Source organism: Nesoenas mayeri, assembly GCF_963082525.1.
Source record: "Nesoenas mayeri genome assembly, chromosome: 1".
In the NCBI taxonomy this organism is placed as follows: Eukaryota; Metazoa; Chordata; class Aves; order Columbiformes; family Columbidae; genus Nesoenas; species Nesoenas mayeri.
This window is the reverse complement of record NC_137541.1, coordinates 74,542,363-74,565,369: the sequence shown is the minus strand read 5'-3', so window position 1 is coordinate 74,565,369 and position 23,007 is coordinate 74,542,363. Positions and strand designations below refer to the sequence as shown.

At 38.8% G+C, this 23,007-nt stretch overlaps 1 protein-coding gene across 1 annotated transcript in view; it reads left to right on the top strand.

Annotated features, from left to right (window-relative positions):
- MPPED1 (metallophosphoesterase domain containing 1) overlaps positions 1–23,007 on the top strand; it is a gene marked incomplete at both ends in the record, with an annotated part of 48,271 nt that overhangs the window by 8,763 nt on the left and 16,501 nt on the right. The window contains one exon of the mRNA XM_080355776.1: positions 12,703–12,924. Coding sequence (XP_080211902.1) covers positions 12,703–12,924 — 222 coding nt within the window. The remainder of the gene's footprint in view (positions 1–12,702; positions 12,925–23,007) is intronic.

Below are 23,007 nucleotides of genomic sequence, written 5' to 3'. Positions count from 1 at the left end.
TACAGAAAGACACAATGGAACAATTTCATTCTTCATTCTGCTTAAGAATTTATAGGTTCTTCCCATATCTGCCCTTAAGGTATTTTTCAGGCTGAAGACTTGTTTAGAAGTCCTTACATGCCTTTGTACCTCTTTGTTCTACATCCTTTTCAAAATGGTGAGACAGGAACTGCACATGATCTGAGTATACCACAGATTTATCCCCTGCCATAATGAAATTCCTAGTTTGCTCTCTTTTCCTTTCTGGTGTTGTGGGTTATTCTGTTTATATTTTTGACTGTGACTGAACAATGAGATGACATTTTCATAAAATTGCCTATTATAACTCTATGAACTCTTTCCTGAATGGTAATATCTAGTTCAGAACCCATCAGTGTGTATCTATAGTTGGTATATTTTTTCCAGCACTTGAATTATTCTGCATAAATTTATATTCAGTTTCATCTGTCCTTTTATTGCCCAGTCATGCAGTATCATGATGTACTTCTGTAAGTCAGATTTCTATTTTGCTACTCTTATGCAAGGTAGCTTAGAAAAAGAAGGGAAAAAAGGGATGAATAGTCAGTTTGCAAAACTTGCCAATGGTGCCAACCTGGTAATTTCCTTGTCTTTTTTTTTTTTTTTTCCTCAAAATGATCTTTCTCCTATTTTTATATTTCATCTTTTCCTTTTTTTTTTTTTTACCTAGTTTCTTATCTGACTGTGTTTTTCTTCCAAGTTTGACCATCCAAAAAAATGAAGTGCAACAAATGTATCGTGGTAGGGTCAAATAGAAGGCCAAGAGACCAGTGAAACTTTCTAACGACATTGTAAGGATGCATGGTATGACAGCTCTGAACATGGGCTAATTTTCCAGTGTGTCCAGGAGATTTTAATGACATCACTTTGAACAGCTGAAAATAATTAATGGGAGTTGTTTCTAAATACGGTTAGAACAGGTCCAGAGGAGGTACACACAAACAGCCAGAGGGCTGGAACAGCTCTACTGTGAGGACAGGCTGAGAGAGTTTGGGTTGTTCAGCCTGGAGAAGAGAAGGCTCCAGGGAAACCTTATTGCAGCCTTTCAATATATTTATATAAAAGGGGCTTATAAGAAAGATGAATAAAGACATTTTACCAGGGCCTGTATTGACTGGAGGGGCAGCGGTTTTAAACTGGAAGAGGGTATGTTTTGATTTGACATAAAGAAATATTTTTTTTACAATGAACAGGTTGCCCAGATGGATGGTTGTGGATGTCCCATCCTTGAAAGTGTTCAAAGTCAGGTTGGACAGGCCTTTGAGTAACCTGATCTAGTGAAAAATGTCCCTGCCCATGGCAGGGGAGTTGGACTAGGTGATCTTTAAAGGTGCCTTCCAACCCAAACCATTCAATGATTCTATGTAATCAAGGCTAAATAAGGTAGATTGTATCATAAAATATATATCAAGCTCATTATGCACTATAGTTACTCTTGTCCTCAGATTTATCATTATTTTTGCCTTTGTTACTTATTCTCTACCTGCATATAAATCAAATATGTTGTAGGACAAAGTCATGTCCTGCTTTAGTGCACTCATCAAATAATGACTCCCAAACTGTCTCTATTTCTTATCTCCCATATTGTTGGCACTGCAGATTGCCCACTTGGCTCAGTAGCACTTGTAATTCCCCTTGCTGAAGTCTGTAATATAGTTTCCAAATTGTATGTGCTCCAGGACTCACTGTCACTTTAAGCTTGTGGGTTACTTTCCTGGAAATTTAACTAAATAGCCGATCTGTGATATAAGCTGCAACACATGCTTCCATATTCTCTCTGAGAATTCTCTTCTGTGCATGGATTGGAAAGATGACTTAAACTAGCACATTTTATACTATGCATTGTCTCAGTGTGTTTGCTTGAGATTTTCCAATGTCAAAGTCAGTCTTCCTATTTAAAATGCAAGTTCAAGCTAAATTTGAAATAAAAAAACAGAAGGTGGCTTTGCGTTGTAGTTGAAAATAATAATTAGCTGTTCAGAGTATTTTCCTGAAAATGTTAATGTTACTTGCATATTGTACACAAACAAATTATTTGACATGCACTTCAGGAACTGACCTGGGCAGATTCAGTTCGAAGGCCAGTATTTTCATTTCAGACTAAAAAGTGTTTTAGAGTGAAGATGCCTTCCCAGCTATAGTAACTAGCAGTACTAGAATTACCTATTTCTAGTATTAGATGGTAGAACAAAATCGGCTAATTTTGGTCAATAAATGTCATCCCTACTTCTAAGTTCTTGATAAAAAAATAAAATACGTTCAGAAAAGCTTGAAAGACTAGGCTTAGCTTTGCTTTTACTTTACTGTTCAGTCTTGCAAAATGATGGTAGTTATTTTTCTTCATCTCTTAACAGGTATTTTATATTTTTAGGTTCAAGAATAAATTTAAAACAGATCAAAATTGTGTTGAAGAAGAAAGAAAATAAGCTTCAGAGCAGCAAAAGACATTAGAATTTATAAATTGTAGTCATGCCATTTTGACCATCGGTAATTACACTATTTTTATGTTAATGTAGAAACCCCTTGAAAGAAGTATTTAAGCACTAATTATCTATTTACAAAAGAATGGCTTTGGAAATGCAGTGAAAAAACATTGAGCTGTGTAGGGATTTAGAACAGATGTCATTTTTAAAAGACTGGGCATACTAAAAAAAGTGTTGGGTTCTTTTATTGCATTTCTTAAATGTGTGATGGTTCAGATCTGTCTGTACCTCTAAGGCTCAGACAGTGCCGTACAGAAAAGTGCACTGCAACACACTCTTCAAATATTTCTCCAGTTCTGGGGAGTTAGTATGTCTTGGAGACTTGTGATGGTTAAACTGGTTGCCGGGAGTCTCAGGGAATATTTAAGCTACGTCCCTGTATTGGGAAGATGACCCAGAACAACTGTTTTCCAGGTATTCCTCCCATGCTAGTGGTGAGAAGCTATAGGAGTGGTAGGTGCTAAAGGATTTTTCCTTCATCCCCCGCTTCCAAACACAGGTATGCTTTGGGAGGATTTCTTGCTTTTTGTACTAATACTGAGATTGCTTCTTGCCCCTGAGGGAGTGGAAAGTAGCCAGACTTCAAGATTCTGAGTCTTCGGGATGACTCACCTAAAAACGTCCTGCGATTTTCATAAATACTGAGATCACTGACCCCCCAAATAAGCAAGTGAGTACAAGTAAACAGTCTTATTCCAGACTAGCAGACAGGTGTGGCTTTAGGAAGGCACTCAACCCAGAAGTGTGGGGAGCAACCAGGGAACTGAAAGATCTGGAATATTGATTTTGTGAACTGTCATTGCCTCTGGCAGAGATATTTGAAAAAGCCTGAGGAAGACAGGCAACCATATTCTAATTTGTCCTCTTCAGGTTTGACAGCCTCTTTATTGTTCCCCTTTGTAAAACTGTGAAAATGATGCTTGATCCCACCTACCACATGAATGTGTTGGAGTATTAATTATTCTCAGTACAGCGCTTTGAACACCTACTGCAAAGCACTACACACAAACATTAAGTATTGTTATTAGCGTGGTGCATCTCGTAGGGTGACGTGACACACAGCTCTTTGTAGTCTTCCCTTCCAGAGGTGGCAAGCGGGAGATATTTGTTGGATCTGAAGATCTGAATAGGAATATGTATCAGTGTGCAGAGAGATCCGGGTAGGAAGTCTTAAAGATTCTTTTAGTTGTTACTTTTTAACACAGTTCTCCATCTCCTTCGCTTTCACTGTCCCCAGATACATGTTGTAAACCAAAACTAAAATATTCCGAAGGGCAAAAAAGCTGTTGTAGAAAAATTATCTCCTCAGAAAGGTGTATTATTCAAGTCTATATTCCAGGAAGTAAAAAAGAAAAAAAGTTACAATGGACCCTGTGACTTACGTAGTTGGGGATTCTCAAACCGTTAATTGGCATAATCTAAGGGGACATGTCAAAGGAAGGTTCAATCTAGGCAAACCCTGCAGTCGTATAATTTTCTAGGCATCTGTTACTGACCACTAGTGGACAGAAGGTACAGAGCTATGTAATCTTCTAATTTGTCTGACTACAGCTACTCTAGGGGCCTAGTTTGCAGCATGAATTGGACTGGTTCAGCATAATTGCAGGGTAATTAAATAAACCAGAGTAAAAGGAAGCCACTTTTTCTTTAGAAGTAATTTGGGCCAATTACTATACATATGTGTGGGTGCATATAAAACACAGTATATCAAAGAGTCTACGTTGGACTATTATCAGATATTTTTTTGTTTGATTTGTCTTTATGTATTTATTTTAAGAAATCCTGTGTTGCAAATTTGAGCAGTGTTGTATGTGTTTGCTGTTTTAGTGTTTGATATAATTGCTGGCTTTTACAATGCGAGAATGTCTAGAGCTAGCAGGTTACGGATGACTTAGGAGGGAGTGTTCATTTACAATGTTATTCCAGATTACGCACCATACAAAAAGTATGTTAATGTGAATTTCCCAGACATCAGCCCTAGTGTTTAAACACAGAACTGTCAAAGAGATGCTAAAAAAGCAATCTGAGACAGTTATGCAGTCTTTTTACTATATCACTCACTGCTCTGTTCTGAAAGGTTGAAATGAGAGGGAAAAAGCATTAAGTGGGCACTTATATGATTGTCACTGCTTTTAATGAATACTAAAAATCCTGCTCAGTACAATAGCAGGAGAGAAGCAAAGCACATCTGCTGGTACAAGTTTGCATTTATCTTGGTGAAGTTGCAAGTTGATAACAATTGTAAGCTCCAAAGGAGGTCACTGGTTGATAAGGATGCCTGACCTCTTAGTACAAGAGGAGCCTGGAGTATAAACATCATGCATTTACTTTTGAATTATTTGCAGTGTTGATCTAATTTACGGAGAAGACAACTAGCTGATAGAATGAGATGGATCTTTAAGCACATAGAATTCTACTTTGAACAAACTCAGATGCAGAGAAATAGCAAACAAAGGCACATTGTGCAGTGCTTTGCATTATGCAGTTTGTAGTTCAAGTATTGGTTTCCAAGCATTTCAAGTTATTTTGTAAAATTTATGTTCACCATAAAAAGGACCTACTGTAGTTTAGAAGTTAAGAATTGCTGTAATAATTTTGTAATTGGTGCATAAACATGCAAACAATTAGATGTTCAGTTGATTTTCTTAATTAGTAATCTACAGTAATGAAAGGAATAAACAAAGATGTTACCAGCTAAACAATATATATACTCTTACACAAGTTATATTACCAGAACTACTGTCAGATTCTTAAACTAAGCAAACAAAGGGTAAGAAACTTTCTGAGGAGGGCTCGCCAGAACTGCCAAAAACTCCATGTTATCTAGTTAAGAAGTTTGTAAGGGGATAATACCATCTGGCTATATATAAGCTAAATATGACATCCCAGGCTTTTTGATAGTAAAATAATCTCAAAGAATGATGACATTGATTTAGGAGATTTGAGGCAGAATGTGCATGATGAATTGTTCTGGGAGCAAAACCACTGCTGCCTAACTTATTGGAGTTTGTCTCATAGACTTCTGTGGGTTCTTAGGTGTCTCATGAGATACTGAAGGTGTCCAGTTCCTTTGAAGCCTCTCCTTCAGACTTGGCGTTAGTGTTCTTAGACACTTACAGGAAAGTCAAAGGAACATAATTATCTTTGAGGCCTTTTCTCCTCTGCTGAATACAGTAAATGACTTTTGAATTTATTGGGTGTTTTCAGAGGCTTATTGAGAGACAAGCATACAGAAGTGTAAAGCATCGTACTGATACAGATTTTGTTTCTGTGAGAAAAAGACACTCTTTGCTGGAACTGCTAAAGTGCAAGATAATATGTCTCCAGCATTTTTCTGCCTACAGGTTGCAATTACAAAAAAGGAAGGGAAGGGAAGGGAAGGGAAGGGAAGGGAAGGGAAGGGAAGGGAAGGGAAGGGAAGGGAAGGGAAGGGAAGGGAAACGGGAAGGGAAGGGAAACGGGAAAGGAAAGGAAAGGAAAGGGAAACGGGAAAGGAAAGGAAAACGGGAAAGGAAAGGAAAAGGGAAATGGGAAAGGAAAGGAAAGGAAAGGGAAATGGGTAAGGAAAGGGAAACGGGTAAGGAAAGGGAAAAGATGAAGAACCATGTAGCAGAGAAGGAGAAGGAAGGGAAAAATCTCTTATCCCATGTTAAGATAGAGGCTGAAAGAGTGGGTGGTGTCTTGGAGCCCCATTCCAAATTGGCAGAAGGCGCAAGTTGGATGTGGCCTGAAAGAGAAAGCCCTGAAGCCCAGGACAGAATTGGAGCCAGTGGGTTTCTGACAGAATTTTGATGTGTAAACATTTCTGTTGATTCCAAAGCCAAATAGGGTGAAGTGGCTATAGGTTGATTATGGAGGAAAATAATTTTAATCTCTTGAAAGTTAGACATTATGGGAGGGAAAAAACCCTTTATTTTAGAAAAAAAAAAGTGAAATTTTGCTTGGAAATGATTATTTTATTCACCTCAAAATATTTTAAACTGACATTTTGCTTCCATTTGTTTCCTTGGTAATGTCAGAATCACTACATGAATTTCCAAATATATCCCATTCCATCCAAGTGGTATTTTAATAGAGAAAACTGTTTAGGTAAACTTTTTCCTACCAATTCTAGGTGTAGTTCATCTCCAGGCTATAGGGATATTTTAGAAGAAACTTCTCAGGTGCCAAAAACAGGGAGATCCCCGATCTTTGGGCAAAACCACTTGGCTTGTTTTGGCTAGTCAGACTAAGAGATCAGAAAAAAAAAAAAAAGAAGTAACTTTCCCCCAAATTCAGAACTTTTCCTTTTTTTTTGGTTTGAAAATACATCGTTGACTCCCATAGCATATGTTCTTGCATGTGTTTCTTGGCACTCCTGAAGGGCAGATCTATTTCTTACATGGTTGCTGCCTTAATTTTACTGGGGAATGAATTTTGTCCTGGATATGTGTGCAGAATTCCTATGACAGCCATACATTTTCTTTAATATCTTTGTATACATAGAGCTTCTGTATTAATACCAAGTTTGCTACCTGCCCACCAGCAGAGCCATATGCTAGCATCAAATGTTAATTGGCAATCAGTTGGGTATTTAGTCCTACTCATCTGCTAAATGGATGGCACAAGAAACTTATACCAAAGTTAATGGAACATAATCTTTAGTCCTGTTAAATTGCTTGTCTGCTATAGATTTGTTCCATTAGAATCACAACACAGAATGAGTTTTTAATTTCCTTCAGCATTGCAGTCTCTTTAAAATTCTTGTTTGTTTCCCAGTGTAGAATTAAAGAAACCTAGAATCACACAGGATGGAGGGGACATAGAGTCCAACCTCCTGTTGAAAGCAGCTCTTGTTAGAGCAGGCTGCTCAGCGCCTTGTCCAGTTTAATTTTGTGTATCTCCATGGGTAGAGATTTCACATCTGCTCTGGGCACCTATTCCACTTTTTCACCATCCTCATAATAAAATTCTTTCCTTATACCATGTTCCCACTTGTGTCTGTTGCCGCTTGTATCTTCGTGCACCTCTGAGAAGACCCTGGCTCTGCCTTCTTTGGAACCTTGGATCACGTAGTTGCAGACAGCAGTAAGGTCTTCATCTTCTATAGGCTGAACAGACTCAGATCTCAGCCTCTCCCCATAAGCTACATCCTGATGGTCCTCTGCTGGGTTTGCTTCAGTTTGTCAATATTTTGCTTTTACTGAGGAACCCAGAACTGGACACCACTCTCCAGATGTGGTCTCACAAGTGCTAGACAGAGGAGAAGGATCATTCCCCTTGTTCAGCTGGTTCCACTGTTACTAATACAGGCCAGGATGTGGTTGGCTGTCTTTGCCACAAAGACATGCTGCTGAGGCTTGTTGCATGAAGTTACTCCATTCTAGATGCAGGAGCTTGCACTTGTTTTAGATGAAGTTTATGAGGTTCCTGTCAGCCCCTTTTTCCAGCCTCTGGAGGTTCCTCTGAGTAGCAGACATGCCCTCCAGAGTGGGGCAGCAAATCCCCACCCCTAATTTGGTGGTGTTTGCAGACTTGCTGAAAGTGCACTCCATCACATAATCTGGGCTGTTAATAAAGATGAGGAGCAGTATTAGCCCCAGCATCACTACCTGAGGGATACATCTAGTGACTGCCCGCCAGATGGACTTTGCACCACTGATTCTGGTCCTTTGAGAAAAGTATTCCAGGCGATACTCAACCCACATTGTTATCCATCCTTATCTCACCAGTTTGGGTATGAGGATGCTATGGGAGATCGTGTCAAAAGCTAAAATCAAGGTGAACAACATCCCCTGAGCCAGTCATCTCCTTGTAGAAAGCAGTTGTGATAGGTATGATTTACCCATGTTAAACCAAGGACAGCTGCTCCAAATCACTTTTCTGACCTTTGTGTGCCTAGAGAATTACTTAGTGGGAGATTTGCTCCATAATTTTCCCAGACCTAATGTGAGGCTTGATGGCCTGTAGTTCCCCAGATTCCCCTTCTTGCCTTTCTTGAGGATGGGTGGGACATTTGCCTTTTTCCAGCCGTTGGGAGCTTCTCCAATCCTTTTCAAAGATGATAGACCTGTGATAGGTGACAGGTCTATGTCCATCCATTGCAGCAGTCTAGTCAGGTGAACTATGCCACCGTGTCTCCATAATCTCAGAGATGTCACAGCTCTCTGCTGTGTATGGAATTCTCCTTCCTCCTGGTTGTTCTCCATGCTGTGCCTGAGAGGAGCCCCAGTGAGGCTGCTTTTGCAAGATTAATGCAAGAGCCCCTGCCATCCTGTTGCTCCCCAGATGCTTCCTCACTGCCTCCTCCACGCCTTCACTGCCCTTCACAGCACAACAACCCTTCCCCAACACACCTGATTTAAAATTCTTCTGACTGTATTATTGAACTTTTTGGCAAAGCCACTCTTGCTACAGTTTGCCAGGGGATTGCCGCCCCTGTGCAGCAATTCTGGTTCTTCAAAAATGGTCCTGTGGTCATAGAAGCTGGAACCATGCTTGCAGCACCAGCCACGCAGCCTCGTGTTGACTGTGGGATGCGTCCACTCCCAGCTGAGCAGTGATCCCCCTCACTGGGATGACTGAGGAGGTACCAACAGGGTCACATGCCCCTCACTGTTATCTCAGGGCTGTCAGTCACCCTTGATGCGCTCAAAATTGCTGTTGTGGTACCATTGGTGCCCACATGGATGAAGAGTCAGGGAACTTAATGTTTAGCAGTTGTCTATTTTGGAAAAGAAGAAGAAGGGAAAATAAACCAAGGAAAACAGCTTAGCAAATGAAAATGTTAGCCAGTGCCTTTACTAAGGTTTGTTTTCATGAAGTTTGTAAACAGAAGACAAAAGGAACCCACTGCAATGCATACATTGTAGCCACTGCTGTCTTCAATCAGAGTCTTTCTAAGCAAAACATTGTTATAAGAAGCCATGAAAACCTGCAGGAGGGAGAGTTCAACATTCTCAGCTCAGTTTGTTTAACAAGGGACAGGAAATGTGCCCAGTGTCTTCTACTCAGCTTGTCATTAGCATCCACTAGCAGGTGTGGGAATAAACTGGTCAATCCGGAAGTGTTTTAAATTATCTCTGATCAAGAGCTGGTGGCACAAAATATAATATATGGAAAAGCAGTTTTCTAAAGCTATGAACACATGTAGAAACACAGCCATACAACAAAGATTTTTACAAGGAGCATGGTGAAACACTGGCCCAGGTTGCCCAGGGTAGATGCCCCATCCCTAGAAACATCCCAGGCCAGGCTGGACACCGCTCTGAGCAACCTGATCTAGTTTAAGATGTCCATGCTCACTGCTAGGAGGGGGACAAGATGACCTTTGAAGGTCCCTTCCAACCTAAACAACTCTATGATTCTGTGACTTTATGAGGCTATGTGCTCTTGGGGAGGTCTTGGTCCTAGCCAGGGGCTGAGCCAAGGCTACAAATTGTGTAGTAGTCTGTGCCTAGGAATAGAAACCCATGTATTTGTGTTGGAAGGACAAAATGGAATAAGAAAATACAGTAGAGTTTAAATAATAACATATAAAAAGGAAAAGTAAGAAGTTGTAGGTCAGAAATAGGAAAGAATTTATGCTTTAAAGCAGTTTTCAGGTAAATATTGATCAGATATTTATAATGTTTGGTGGATCTTCATGCTATAAAGGCACTTGAAACAGTCACCATTTCTCAGGATTGTGCTGACACACAATGTTCAACTGTGGTGATGCTGCAGTAAGGTGGTATTGGTCCCTCTGAGGGCAGTGGTCGGAGTACCATACTTAGTGCAAAGATGTTTAGTATTCAGTGTTGATTTCTGCATGTGGACAAGAGTGAGCACTGGTAAGTATGGATCATGCTAGAAGCAGGGAAGGTAGGAAATGTGTAATCAATATTGTGGTCTGAAAGCTGAGGGTCTGCATCTGCAGCTGCTCAGCTGGTGTTCTGCAGATACAGTTCATGACAGGGGTGCCCAGCCAAGAACAAGGTTTCACAGATTTATTCCAGAGGTTGACTTCGCACTTGGGGTAAAAAGCAAAGCATATTCACAAGTCTTCTAAGGAAGAAAGTTTAAACAAAATATTGTTAAATTTTTGTGCAAGCAGCAAAAAAAAAAATCCATGTTAGACAAAAATAAATTAAGATTTAAAGGTATACAACAAAATTAAGATTTAAAGGGTAAAGTGGGCTTGAGGAGACAAAAACCAAGGAAATAGGTTTAGCAAGTTTCTGCCTGGTATGGAATGAAAGGAAGACAAACTGAGCTGCAAACTCATCAAAAACACAGTTGTTAATTGAAAAGCTGACAGACCTGTAACTACAGCAGTGCTTCTGGCCGCCACTATAATAAATGTAACTGTACATTTAGAGTAATTTGCTAATTTGCCTAAGTAACACCCACAGACAGCAACATGACATAAATACATTAGTGGAAGCAACAACTATAACCAGCTCGTACAGGTTCTTGGCTGCTAGATGGATGGATCAGATGAGCTGGAAAAGATTTGCAAACCAGAAGAGAAATTGAATTGTTAACAACAGTGCGGCACACAATATTGCTGTATTTTCCTAAATCCCAAGAACGCTTTAAGGCCTATAAATGCCCATATACATTGTAGCATGTCAGTAAAATTTTTAACTTGTGTATGTGCACACACCCCAAACTCGCAGAGGCGGAGTGCACATCTGCAAAATATTAAGCCTTTGAGAAGCAAAAATTACAACAGTTACATCTCAAGTAGTCTTTCAGGTAAATAATTGGATCTCCAACATTCAATGTGTAATTATAAATTTCTGAAAAGAGTTTCTGTTAATAAATATTCTAAATATTCCACATGAAAGACTGGAACCTATACAATCAATTTTTCTAATACAGGTGTCACAAGTATCTGAAACTTAAACTTCAGAGTTACACAATGTTTTCCTTTGGCAAATAATGAGTCAGCCATGTGGCATCTCCTCTGGGCTAGCACTGTTCTCTGTCTTGTCTCTCCATAATTCTGAATCACGCTGATGCATTTTGTTCTTAAATCCTACTCATGCCAACTTTTGCCATTACATATTGACTGGTGGTTTACTTTTTCTAGGCATCCTACCTCTAGCTTAAGCTTGGGGTCATTGCTATAGGTCTCTATGTTATAAAAAATTTTTATTTAAAATTTTTATTTAAAAAATGACAAGTTTGCTGCTGTGCAAGGTGGGTCTCATTTTCAACAAAATATTTATTTCTGCTCCCAGTCTCCTGCTCTGAATGTCTTCATCCTGATGCAAATTAATAGTGCAGAAGCACTAATGAATGCAGCTTCACACAGTTTCTGTCTTTGGTTCCTCTCAGATATACTTAGAAGGTTTCTGATGAGCTTTTTGAGACAGGCAATGCCTGCTCCCAAGGGCAGAATCCAGTTGATAATCAAACGTGGAGTTAGGTGGAAAGTTTTCTGTTTCAGTGCTGCTCTAAGGAAGAACTCACATTTGTGGGCATATATATAATCTTGCCTTCAGCAGAAGGTTGTTGTAAGATTTTTCACTAAATACGGGTTGTAAAATACTCTTGAACATGAATCACTTGAAATTATAGTCCATGGATCTAAGGAAGTCACTGAGAAAATGGAGCTGAAAAAAAACCATGGGCTAGAGGCAAACTGCAAGACTTCTCTGTGGGATGGGGAGTTTTGACAGCTAAACCTAATCCCTGTCTTGGTGGAAGGTTTCATCTTAATGTCAGGGCAACAAGGGTGGCAGACCCCTCTTGCTGACCCAAGTTCTGAGTCTGTAAGGCCTCCTCAGTACAAGCTGATTCAGACCACAGCTCTAGGAGAAGAGAGCTGACGTTATTTTATGAAGCGTTATGGCCAATTGTCTTTGAACCCTAATTTCTGTCAAAGAGTTATCATCACTGTCACAGTAAGTGATACGTGCAGCACAAGTGGCAATTAACTAGAAGTAAATAGTAGAGCGGAAGTCTGCAGACTGGTTTTTAAGGTTGATGAGTTGAAAGTAGTTTCAACACATTAATGCTAGGCATGCTAAATCATAGTATGCCCTGAAAAGGACAGTGATGTCATTTACCTGAAATCACCAGCAATTACAGTAACACATAGTAGGGATATGCTAGATTGTTTGAAATATGTGAGCATGTTATAGGAATCGATAGTATTTTGTGAGTATCTGTTTTCTTTTATCAGATTTTCCACAAAACAAGTAATTTGTTTGTTTTTCACTGTTTTAGGTAGCCTGCCCTATGAATACAAGATTGTGATAGCAGGAAATCATGAATTGACCTTTGACCAGGAATTCATGGCTGACTTAATCAAGCAGGACTTTTACTATTTCCCCTCTGTTTCTAAGCTGAAGCCAGAGAGCTATGAAAATGTACAATCTCTTCTAACAAACTGCATCTATCTTCAAGACTCTGAAGTGACGGTGAGGGGATTCAGAATATATGGCTCCCCTTGGTAAGCAGGTTTTTAAGCATACATAACAAAAAATATTGTTGATTGCTATCACATCAGCCATTTTGTATGCATCAGCTATATTTGGATTGCTGTGTTAGGAAGAAAAGTAATACTCAGTTCGATAAAGTTTTTGTATTTTCTTAAAATGAATCATTCCTGTGACAAAATAATGTACTATTGGTATTGTTAACCGAATAATGGTGGGAAAAACGTAGTGTGCTCTTTAAACTCTCAACCAGGAGCAATTCTCTAATGTAGTCCATGTAGGGGGTTTTTGTGTCATAAAATATGTTTTCTATACTTCGTTTATGTAATTATAGTTTAATTTTATTGCAAGGGTACATTCTTTTGACATTTTCCATCCTACAGGTAATATTTAAGGTTCATTAGTGCCTACAGTAGTCACTTAACGCAGCAAGCTTGTTTTAGTATTTGTTTAGGCTTTTTTTTTTTAAATATCCCTCAGAATCTTGCTTTCTTTTATACAGTAATAGCTTTCCTCAAGGTATAGTTGAGCTTTTAGACTAAAGTCAACAAATCAGTAGCAACATAGTATTTCATGGATTTTGCTCTACTGTATGGAGTGAACACTCAGAACTCCTTGACAGTGTTGGAGACAGATGGGCTTTGGCTTCCTGACCTCTACCTTGGACCTTGGATGTGCTGCATCTGTGTCTCTTGCATTACATTACTACTGTGTTATTTCTGCTAACAGGACTGGAAATTGGGTCTTTTATGAGCAATCAGTATATATTTAAAATAAGTAAAAAAAAATATTTTAAAAGGTAGGTTTTTAAGGGAATCTGTTATTCTTTTAAAATCACATCAGGCTGGAATGTAGCAAACAAGTTGTCAAACCTGATGCATATACCCCAATGTGAATTTTCAGTGTGAATAAACTGTGAAATCTCTTGTATATTTCTGTTTTTAAATGAAAATTGGCATTTTCCCATTTGGTTACTTGAGATGGGTGTTAATTTTCTCTGAGCTTATTATTCTACATTTGTCTACATTAAATAGCTCCCGTCTTAAATGCACACTTCTCTCTCTCCCTCTTAGATCTCCAGATCTTTCTGGGTTTTTTTCAACCTACCCACCTGCTGTGTTGTAGTTCATCTTCCTCTTGTGTCTACTTTGTATTCAATCAATGTACAATTTACTTCAATTTCCAAATTATTAGGGAAGATATTAGATGGTATCAGTCCCAATATTAACTTCTGAGAAATGCCACTTGGCATCTCTTCCCATTTTGATGTTCAACTGTAAATACCGTAATTATGCTCTGTTTACAATATGTCTGGCAACTTCATATCTTCATTGCAATATTCGTAACCAAGCACCATATTTCCAATGTCAGTAATAATTTTCCAGGCAGTAAAGTACCAAAAGTCTCATTAAAGTCTAGATAAATTAAATTAAAGTAAAACACTATCTATAAAGTAGCACTAAGTGGAGGCTAAAGGAAACCATTTGAACTTTCTGTGTGTGATTAGATCTGTAAACATCTGTTGAGAAAACTTTTGTCCACCCACTAACCCATAAATAATGTTTCTGTAAAATCAGCTCTGCCTCATTCCCTCTGTGTGCTAATCCTGTCATTTTGCACAAGTTGTCTAAGCTATCTGGCATGAGCTATTCTTCATGAAAAAAGATTGCTTTCCATCTTTTATGCATCTTCGGGTTATATCTAAACTTCCACACAACATGTTTGCCAGTGTTGCTAACTCATCTTCCACCCCCTTATGCTCCTGGAAGATGAGTGTTGTAAGGTCCTTTGAAGATCTTTGCTTACTCCATGTGGGAGAAAATCTTGATGCAAGTCTTCCAGCCAAACTGTGGTTTTTGTTTGTTATGATGCAATACTGCATGAAGTTTCCCTGCTAGTTGATGTCTTGTCCAGTGAAAACAGGAACAGCAATAAGAAGTTGTTCTTCATTAGTCTATCAGAACAGCAGATGCAGAAGTAACGAAGTCACAGCAACCAGCCCACCAGTCAGAAACCTTAGGATGAGAAACAGCTATTTTGTGTGGGTTAAACTTGCTGCCTTCTAGATTGAAGGCTGTAGTACAAGTCTGTGCTTACTGATCACTACTGTTCTTTAGCATTACTTTTTGTTTCTGTTCTTTGTTCACTCTGAAAAGAGAGGTTTGTAGTGCTATCTCTAAAGAACTACAGAATTTTGGTGAACGTTCCCTGGCGAATCTTTTTTTGCCCTTGCATCATGAAGCTAGTCCTTTAGAAAATGCTTATTATCCTAGTCAAGACTTCAAAATTTAGAGCTCTTTGAGATCTCAGAACTCAATAAGAAAGCTAAATTTCATGCAGTTGCTGTTCTAGTATCCTAAAATACTTTATTTTCCAGCCTTGAAAATAGGCATCTAGCTTTTGAATTGATTTGTTTAATTGGAGAATTCCCAATTACAGTTTATGTTTGTTGTCCATACATGACACTATTTAATGAGTAGGTAAGCAATCTAGAAATGAAAAGGCTGTGGCCCCAGATCCTGCCTTTTCCTTTCCTGGTTACAGCCCTGACCTTCTGTCTTACTTCAAACTGTGTAAAAATAAGTACAAGCTGTGGATATCCCTCCTTTATAAAACAGGTTGACTAGTAGTTGCAAAGTATTTTGAGAACTCTAGAGTAAGGTCTGAGTGAATGCCAACCAGCATTAATGTAATGCGTGTTTACCTGTAGCCATCTGTGGTTTTATATGTGACCTGTACACAATTAGCTCGTATTTCTTAAGATGTTTTAGTTGCCAAGTACACCATGAGAGCTTGATTGGTTTGCGTAACATGCCAGTCTCTAAGGCCTTTTAAATATGTACCATTTGTGTGTGGTTAAATATTTTCAAAAGCACTTGGGTATTTTGACCTCTATTATTATCTAAAACTCGGTGGTTATTTTTAATTGCATAGAAGAAATGAGACACTGCCTTGTCTCAGAAACCAATACTCTAACTCTTCTGGTCTCCAAGGGCAAGATTTCAAGTGCCAGATTGACCCTCTACTGACTAATGAAAATTTGACTGCCTTAAATGTTAATTATGCTAGTATTATCATCAAGCAAGAAGCAGCCATTTTGAAATGCGAGCTGCACAGCACAAAATCTGCTATTTAGGAATTAGTATTTGCAACACTGGTATCTTGGACCACAGACTATAAGTATAGATGATGAGGGAGAGGAGTATAAGAACATTAAATACTTAATGAGAAACTTGGGGAATACCAATGTGGTAAATGCATCTAGCGCAATCTGGAATTCTAAGGTTGGCTGTGCTGGGCCTAGAGGGCTGATGCTTTTGACAGTGCGCTATCCAGTGTTGCTGCCAAATCTGGATGAGCAGGGCATCAGACAGAGTACAACGTGCTTCCTTCTACTGTAGAGAGGTGATAGAGATACCATCCTTACATGTTTTCAAGACTTGGCTAGACATGCATGGCTGACCAGGTCTGGTGGTGGTGAGTGGTAGGGAGTTGTAGGTTGGACTAAAGGTCTCCAAAGGTCCCTTTTGAGCAATGCTTTTGTGATTCTTTTAGTCCCTCTGTGGGGCTAGAGCTAATATCAGTGTTGATACTTGAACAGGTATCAACAGAGCCCTTACAATAGTGAGCTTTGCTGTTGTTACCACACATGCTACAAGCAGTAGATGGTCCTGACAGGTGGTTTGGAAGCCAAGAAGCCAAGATAATAGTGGAAATTTGAATTTGAGTTTGAAGCAGGAGGTCTTTCCTGTGTCATCAGACTGGGTTTTGTCTCTATGTTGATGTTATTCATGGAACCATATTAATAAATGATCAGTGAGTATTTCAGTTACAGGTTTTCAGCCTTCAATTATGGTTCATTACCCCTACAATGCGTTATTATTTTTCAGGAAAGAGTTTAAGCGTTGGCTGCAGTGGGAATGAAGACAGGCCATCCAATCCACTTGTGCCTCTGCACTGCTGAAGATTTTAATTGCACACTCACACACCTTGTTTGCACAAAAATCCCTGATGCATTCAGTACACAAGATCTGTGTTTGCTGAACGAGTCAACTGTATTTTATTCCTTTGATAGTCATTGTTCAGAATTGCCATGTAAAAATAAATGCCTTTAATTGTGCACGTATGTTTTTGTATGAATGTGAGAACACCTGTCTAAGGTTCATACTTGCATGCGTGATCCTGAGTGTTGCTATGTCTGCTTCTTTGCTGTGCAAGGTTCCGATAATGAACTATGTGTTTTTTTCCATTGAGTTTTTTGCAACTGAATGAGTAAGCAACTTGGCTTTCTGTTTTTCTGTTGCATGCAATAACTACTGATAAGACACCTGATCAATAATCAGTTGCTGTTTGTGTCTGTCTGTAAAGGCTATGCTGGCTGTTTCCCCCTTATGTAATATTGCACACCTGCTCCAAATTTACAGAAAATGTGTGCATCTGCAGAACAGGTATTCTGTGTATATGCTCTGATCTTGTGGAAAATGGCAGGAATTCCAGTGCCATTTTCTATGAAAACGTGGATTATCGTGTATTAATGGCAGGGTAAGAGTACACCTTTTACTTGCCATAGCAAGAGAAATGCAAGTGGCAGAAGGAAAACGTCTTCCTTGCCACTGAATCTCCATAATGCTTCTAAGCAGCTGTACAGAACTGCAGGAGAAACTTTGCCCCTTCTACCCTCAAACAGGCCTACAAGGTGTCAGGAGAGCATTATATCTCTTTTAGCTTTTATTTTTTCTTCTCCACAATGTGGGAAAGGAAAGGACAATCAAAGCCCTCTTGCCAAACATATGACAATTTAATATTTCTAAATGACATATTGGCCTGGATAGAGTAAGGAAGCCCTTCGGAATGAGATTGCCTCCAGACTCATTATCCAGAGAGTGAATTTTTGCTTGGCTTTGATTATCTGGAGGGATCTATGCCTGTGAAACAGAACCTCATTTTTCTTTTTGCAGAATTACCATTTTTTCTAGTGTCTATGTATCCTCATTTCCTCCTTCATTCTTTTGTTAAAGGCCATCTGGAACTTCAGAAACTTTTATTTCCCAGTCAGGGAAAATGGGAGTGCAAAGATTAATATCAGTCTAGAAAGACATTTGTGACCATTTGTCCTGAAGTGACAGATGCCTGGGCTGGACTCTGGGTTTTGGCAGCTTCTCTTCAATGGAACATTGATGAGATGTGGCCCCCGTGTGTTTACATGCAGGCCAACAGCTCTTGTACGACATTGTTGTTCTGATGATGGCAACTCAGTGAAGGAGATTAGGGGTCTGTATATGGGGAGTGTTTTCTTTCTGTTCAAGTATTGTTTTCACTGAGCTCAGCATTCTGGGTCAGGGCCATTTGGTGAGCTCTGGCTATGTCAGAGAAGAAGGCTGAACTCCTTCCAGTGCAAAAGACATCAACCTGGAGGTTGTTTTAGTGAGTGTCAGCCACCAGATCAGCCCAAAGCAACCCTGACAGGGAGCTTATTCTCCAAATCTTCATCCCACTTGGATGTGAGGGCCGGAAATCTGTTCCAACTTGTTGGCCCTTTCCTTGGTACACTGCAGCTGTCTGTACTATTCCAGTATCTTTACTTCAGCTGTGTAGCCCTGTGTGATCATGAGTGCTTAACTACAGGTGCGTAACTCCCACCTGATTTAATATTTTCTTGTCTGATTTGTTTTTTCATCATGAAGTAGGTGACTTTGTTCTACTCCTTCTCAAATACTCCCTCTCTTCTTTGTGTGTGTAAACGTGTGTGTGTATGTGCACTTTGCATAGCAAAGCTGGTAACTTTCATGTATAATTTGGGTTGTTTCAGAGAGCAAGTAAAAGGCAAAATGGGGCAAACTTCTTTTTGTTCCCCACAGGCTCTAGACCACCATACCCTAGGTCTCCGTTTCAGTGCCTTCCTCCTCCATCTTTTCAAGAACAGCTATAATAATAGTCTCTTTCATTCCTCACTGAGCTCAGATTCCATAAGTAAAATCATGTAGCAAAGATTTATAGATTCATTTCATGAGAAGGACACGCTTTCATTTTGCCAGTGATGAATCACCTAATGTTTACTTTCCCAGACATTGTACAAATCTTTACAGTTATTGAGGTGAACATCAATTAAAATGAAGCTGTATTAATATAAAATATTGACTCCATTTAACATAATGTGTATCCCAAGCTGGGAGCGTGGCTTCCAGACACAGCATCAGTAGCAGTTCAAGGCGTTACATTATAGGTATTATTTCCTGTAAAATTCACAGAAAATAATAACTTGTGCCTCAAAGTGACTACTCCTATTCTGAGTTCTTATGCCCCCTTTCAAATGTGAAAAAAACCCTATTCAGTACCTTGCACAGGACTAATATATATATAGGGACTCAAAAATTTGTGACTTTTGGACAAAACCATTCTAGAAGTTTTTCTACGTAAAACAGCTGATCCTCCTGTGTTCTCTTCTTTCTGCACCCTCACTTGTTCACTGTTTTCTAAAGCAATAAAATACCACTCTAAAATTCTTGCAAACCTCAGAATAGATAGATTTTTGAGCAAGTGGCTTGTTTTTGTGTCTAGCTCTGTCAGCACTACAGTTTTGTATGTATGGATGTGGAAATGCTGGATGTGGACATACTACAGCGTGCTGGGTTTTGTTTGCTCAGAAGTATGTTTTAAAAATGGTAGATGTTCCCTGATCTTTGAAGTTGGGAACCATTCACAGCTTTTTTTAATTTGTGACTTTGAGGCAGGCAATGTGAGTAATTTAGGTAGACTGATACGGTTCTTGAAGAAAACGAAAATCATGGGTGGGAATAATAGACTCCACTCATAATTTAGAATTGAGGCATCTCAAGTTTCAGAAATTTTGGGGAGAAGGTTGGCATCTAAGACTACCTGATATGGCTGCATTACTATGATTAGGAATGCTGCAGGTGTTTTATTTCAGGCATTCAGTAAAAGGTAGGTAAGATGTGACAGATGTGTAAGAAGCAGCAATGTGTTTAGAAGAGAGAAAGCAAAATTCATCATCCTGTTAAAATATATTAATTAACAGGCTGAGGCACATAGATATAGGTTTTATTGTATTTTAATAGAATGCTGGAGTGATATTTTTATTTCCTCTTCCATACCTATCAGAAACTATTTTCCATTTTGGAAAGTGCTGCTTCTAAAAATACATAAAACCACAATACACTGTAGTTTAGCTTGCAGCATATGGAAGATCGTAAGAATGGTTTTTCCTGCAAAATGATTTTGATCTATTAAATTCAGCTGTTCAGGGAAGGTGGTGGGGAGAAATGGAAGATATTGAACTCCTGAAGTGTGAAAGGCTTTTCAGGGGCAGAAAGTGAGACATAAAGAGTGCATTCTGGTTGTTTTAACATCAGAAACAGATAATTTTTCACCTCCTTTTTTAAATCAAACAAACAAACAAACAAAACCAAAACCAAAACAAAACAACAAAACCAAAACAAAACAAAAAACCAAACAAAAACCAACCAACCAGCCAAATAGCACTTTGCTAAAATTGTTACATTTCGTATGATAAACACATCTTGGAAATACAGGAAATGTGAGTGCCATTCAGTAGACAGCAGGTACACAGGTGCTATTGCTCATGTGGGCAATCATACTGAATTCAGGAGAGGTCTTTTTAATGAACACTGCTGTACAAATTAAGTGACTGAAATGAATTAGCAAGAATCATTAACATTGCTGGAAAAAAGTGTACTGAAGGAAATAAAAATTTCACAGGCTCCAAGTGAAGTTTCTCTAGCACGTTAAAGGAACTTAGTTGTTATTAACTATAATTAAGCTCTGCAATAGGAATATGAGTGAATTAAAATGTAAACTGAACTACAGCTACTTTAGCCCACAAATATAAAAGTCAGACCAATGTGATAAATTCTATTAATTACGTGCTCCTGAGAAATTGTATTTTTCCATTTCCCACAAGATTTTTTTAAGGTCACAGCAGTTTAGAGTATCCCTTTTCTCTTTTCTTGTTAGCAAACATTCCAGAAAATGTTTTCTCCCAAATAGAATTTCTTCCCAATGTTGCCCAAGGTGGAGGAGTCTGGAACAGTTGCAATAGAGGAAAACCAGCAAGTCAAACTCCTTCACGTGCTGGTTGTACGTGTTTGCGTATTAGTGATATGGATCAATTCTCTCAACACATTTCACGGTGACCTCTTGCAGAGTGACCTTAATCTGTTGCTGAAACCAAAGGTTCTTTGCGTCTGCTTTGCAGTTGTGTTCCTCCATTGTGTCTGTACAAGTGCAGGATGTTACGCTGCCAATACATGCATGTATGCTGAATATAGACCAGAAATTATAGTGATTTCATGTTACATTTTTTGGGCAAATCATGGGTTTTGTGCTGTCCTAACACATTGTGTGGCTTTATATTTCTGTTTGTGAGTGGAGATTTGTATTTGCTTGTTTTGTTGCGAATGTTTCTAGCTTTAGTTAAATTTGAGAGCAGTTGAAAAAATATATTGCTTTAGTTTAATTAGCTTGGTAGAAAAAAGTCCTTTCTTGGGCAGTAATTATTAGTTGTATATTATTAAAAGGAGGTAGTTCACATTCGGTTACTTAGCAGAAATAATTAAATCTTCTGATCCAGTAAACTAGCTCACTTTGGATTCAGCTGGTTTTTAATTTAATACCTATAGAAGAGGAGACCTGTAATCTCACTACAGGGAATTGGCTTCACTTTCTTGCAGTTCATAAACCACAAGAGTGAAATTGCAATCCCCCACAGCAGTTTTCTCTTTATTTTTCACATTTGCCGAAAGTTTAATTTTATGAGACAGAGCTGATTTTAAAGTTTAAAGTGCTTTTTTGTGGTGTTGTTGTTTTTGCGCATATTTCCCCCATTTTTTCTTGAACAAAAGGACTACCAGCTCTATCTGTAGTCTGGGCTGTAGGCTCAGACAGCAGCAATTTCAGGATGTTTCAAAGATGTAAACACAGTTGGGTATTGCGATGAGCCCTTTGGCGATATTCCAAGAGAAACACAAACAGATAACTAGTTTGGAGCGGAATCTACATGGAGTCGATTCTCAGCTGTAGTAAACTGGCAGAGCTCCACCGGCTTTTGAGCCATTTACACCTGGTGAAAATCAGCCCCCTTACTTCACGGTAGCTTCTATGTGTGCATTTTCTCTAGGTTTTTACACGGTACATGTGTTATTACATCAAGAAGTAGCTGGTGACTTGACACTGTGCTCAACGTGAAGAACTGTAAATAGAGCCACTGTCACAGGAACTAATTGCAGCGCAGTTCTCTGAGTTCTTTCTCTTTTCCCTGACCAGATTTTAAGAGGAAAAGTAATTTACCACTTGTTGTGAAGCTGTTTAACATCGTAACGCTGCCTTTGGATTCATTGTTCATAAATTAATTTTGTTTAATAAACTAGCATTGTTTAATATGAATTAATATGAGGATTTTCTTCCCCAGTAAGGTATTAGAATAAATTGGAACCAATATTAAAACAGAGGGCTGCAGCTGTGTGTGACAGGTATTTCTAATTACATAATTTACATCAGATAAGTATATGATTTTTTTAAGGTTATCTCAGAATTCCTCGCTAGCTGAATGAGCATCCAGGTGTTAAGGCTGTACGTTTTTGATGTAGAAAGTTACATTGCAGCAGTTGGTTTCCACCACTGTACTGTAGGGTGAATTGAGGACTGTAGGAAAACATAAATTTGGAATTTAGGATTGCTTAGATTTCGTGCACTTCAGGTGAAAACATGGTGTATGAAGTATCAGTATTTGCTTTTTTTAAACAAGAAGTTCATCTGTTCCTAAATTGAAAACGTTAAAAATAATGCACTTCATGCATATATGCACATGTGCTAGATTAATTTATTAGTTTTGGAAGCACTTTCATGCTTGTTTAACTCAAAATGGCTTTGAATTTTCTAAGGAAAAGAAGGAAAAAAAAACAAAAAGGAAGGAAAAACAGAAAAGAACTGGCAGACAGTTAGTCCATATGGTCTAATTACTCCTGGTGTTTTGAGAAAAGAATGTAAACCTGGTGAGTTACTAAACTGAGAAGTGGCTACCGTGAGGGCCTTTTTTATCGATTCTCAGTGCACCTATTACA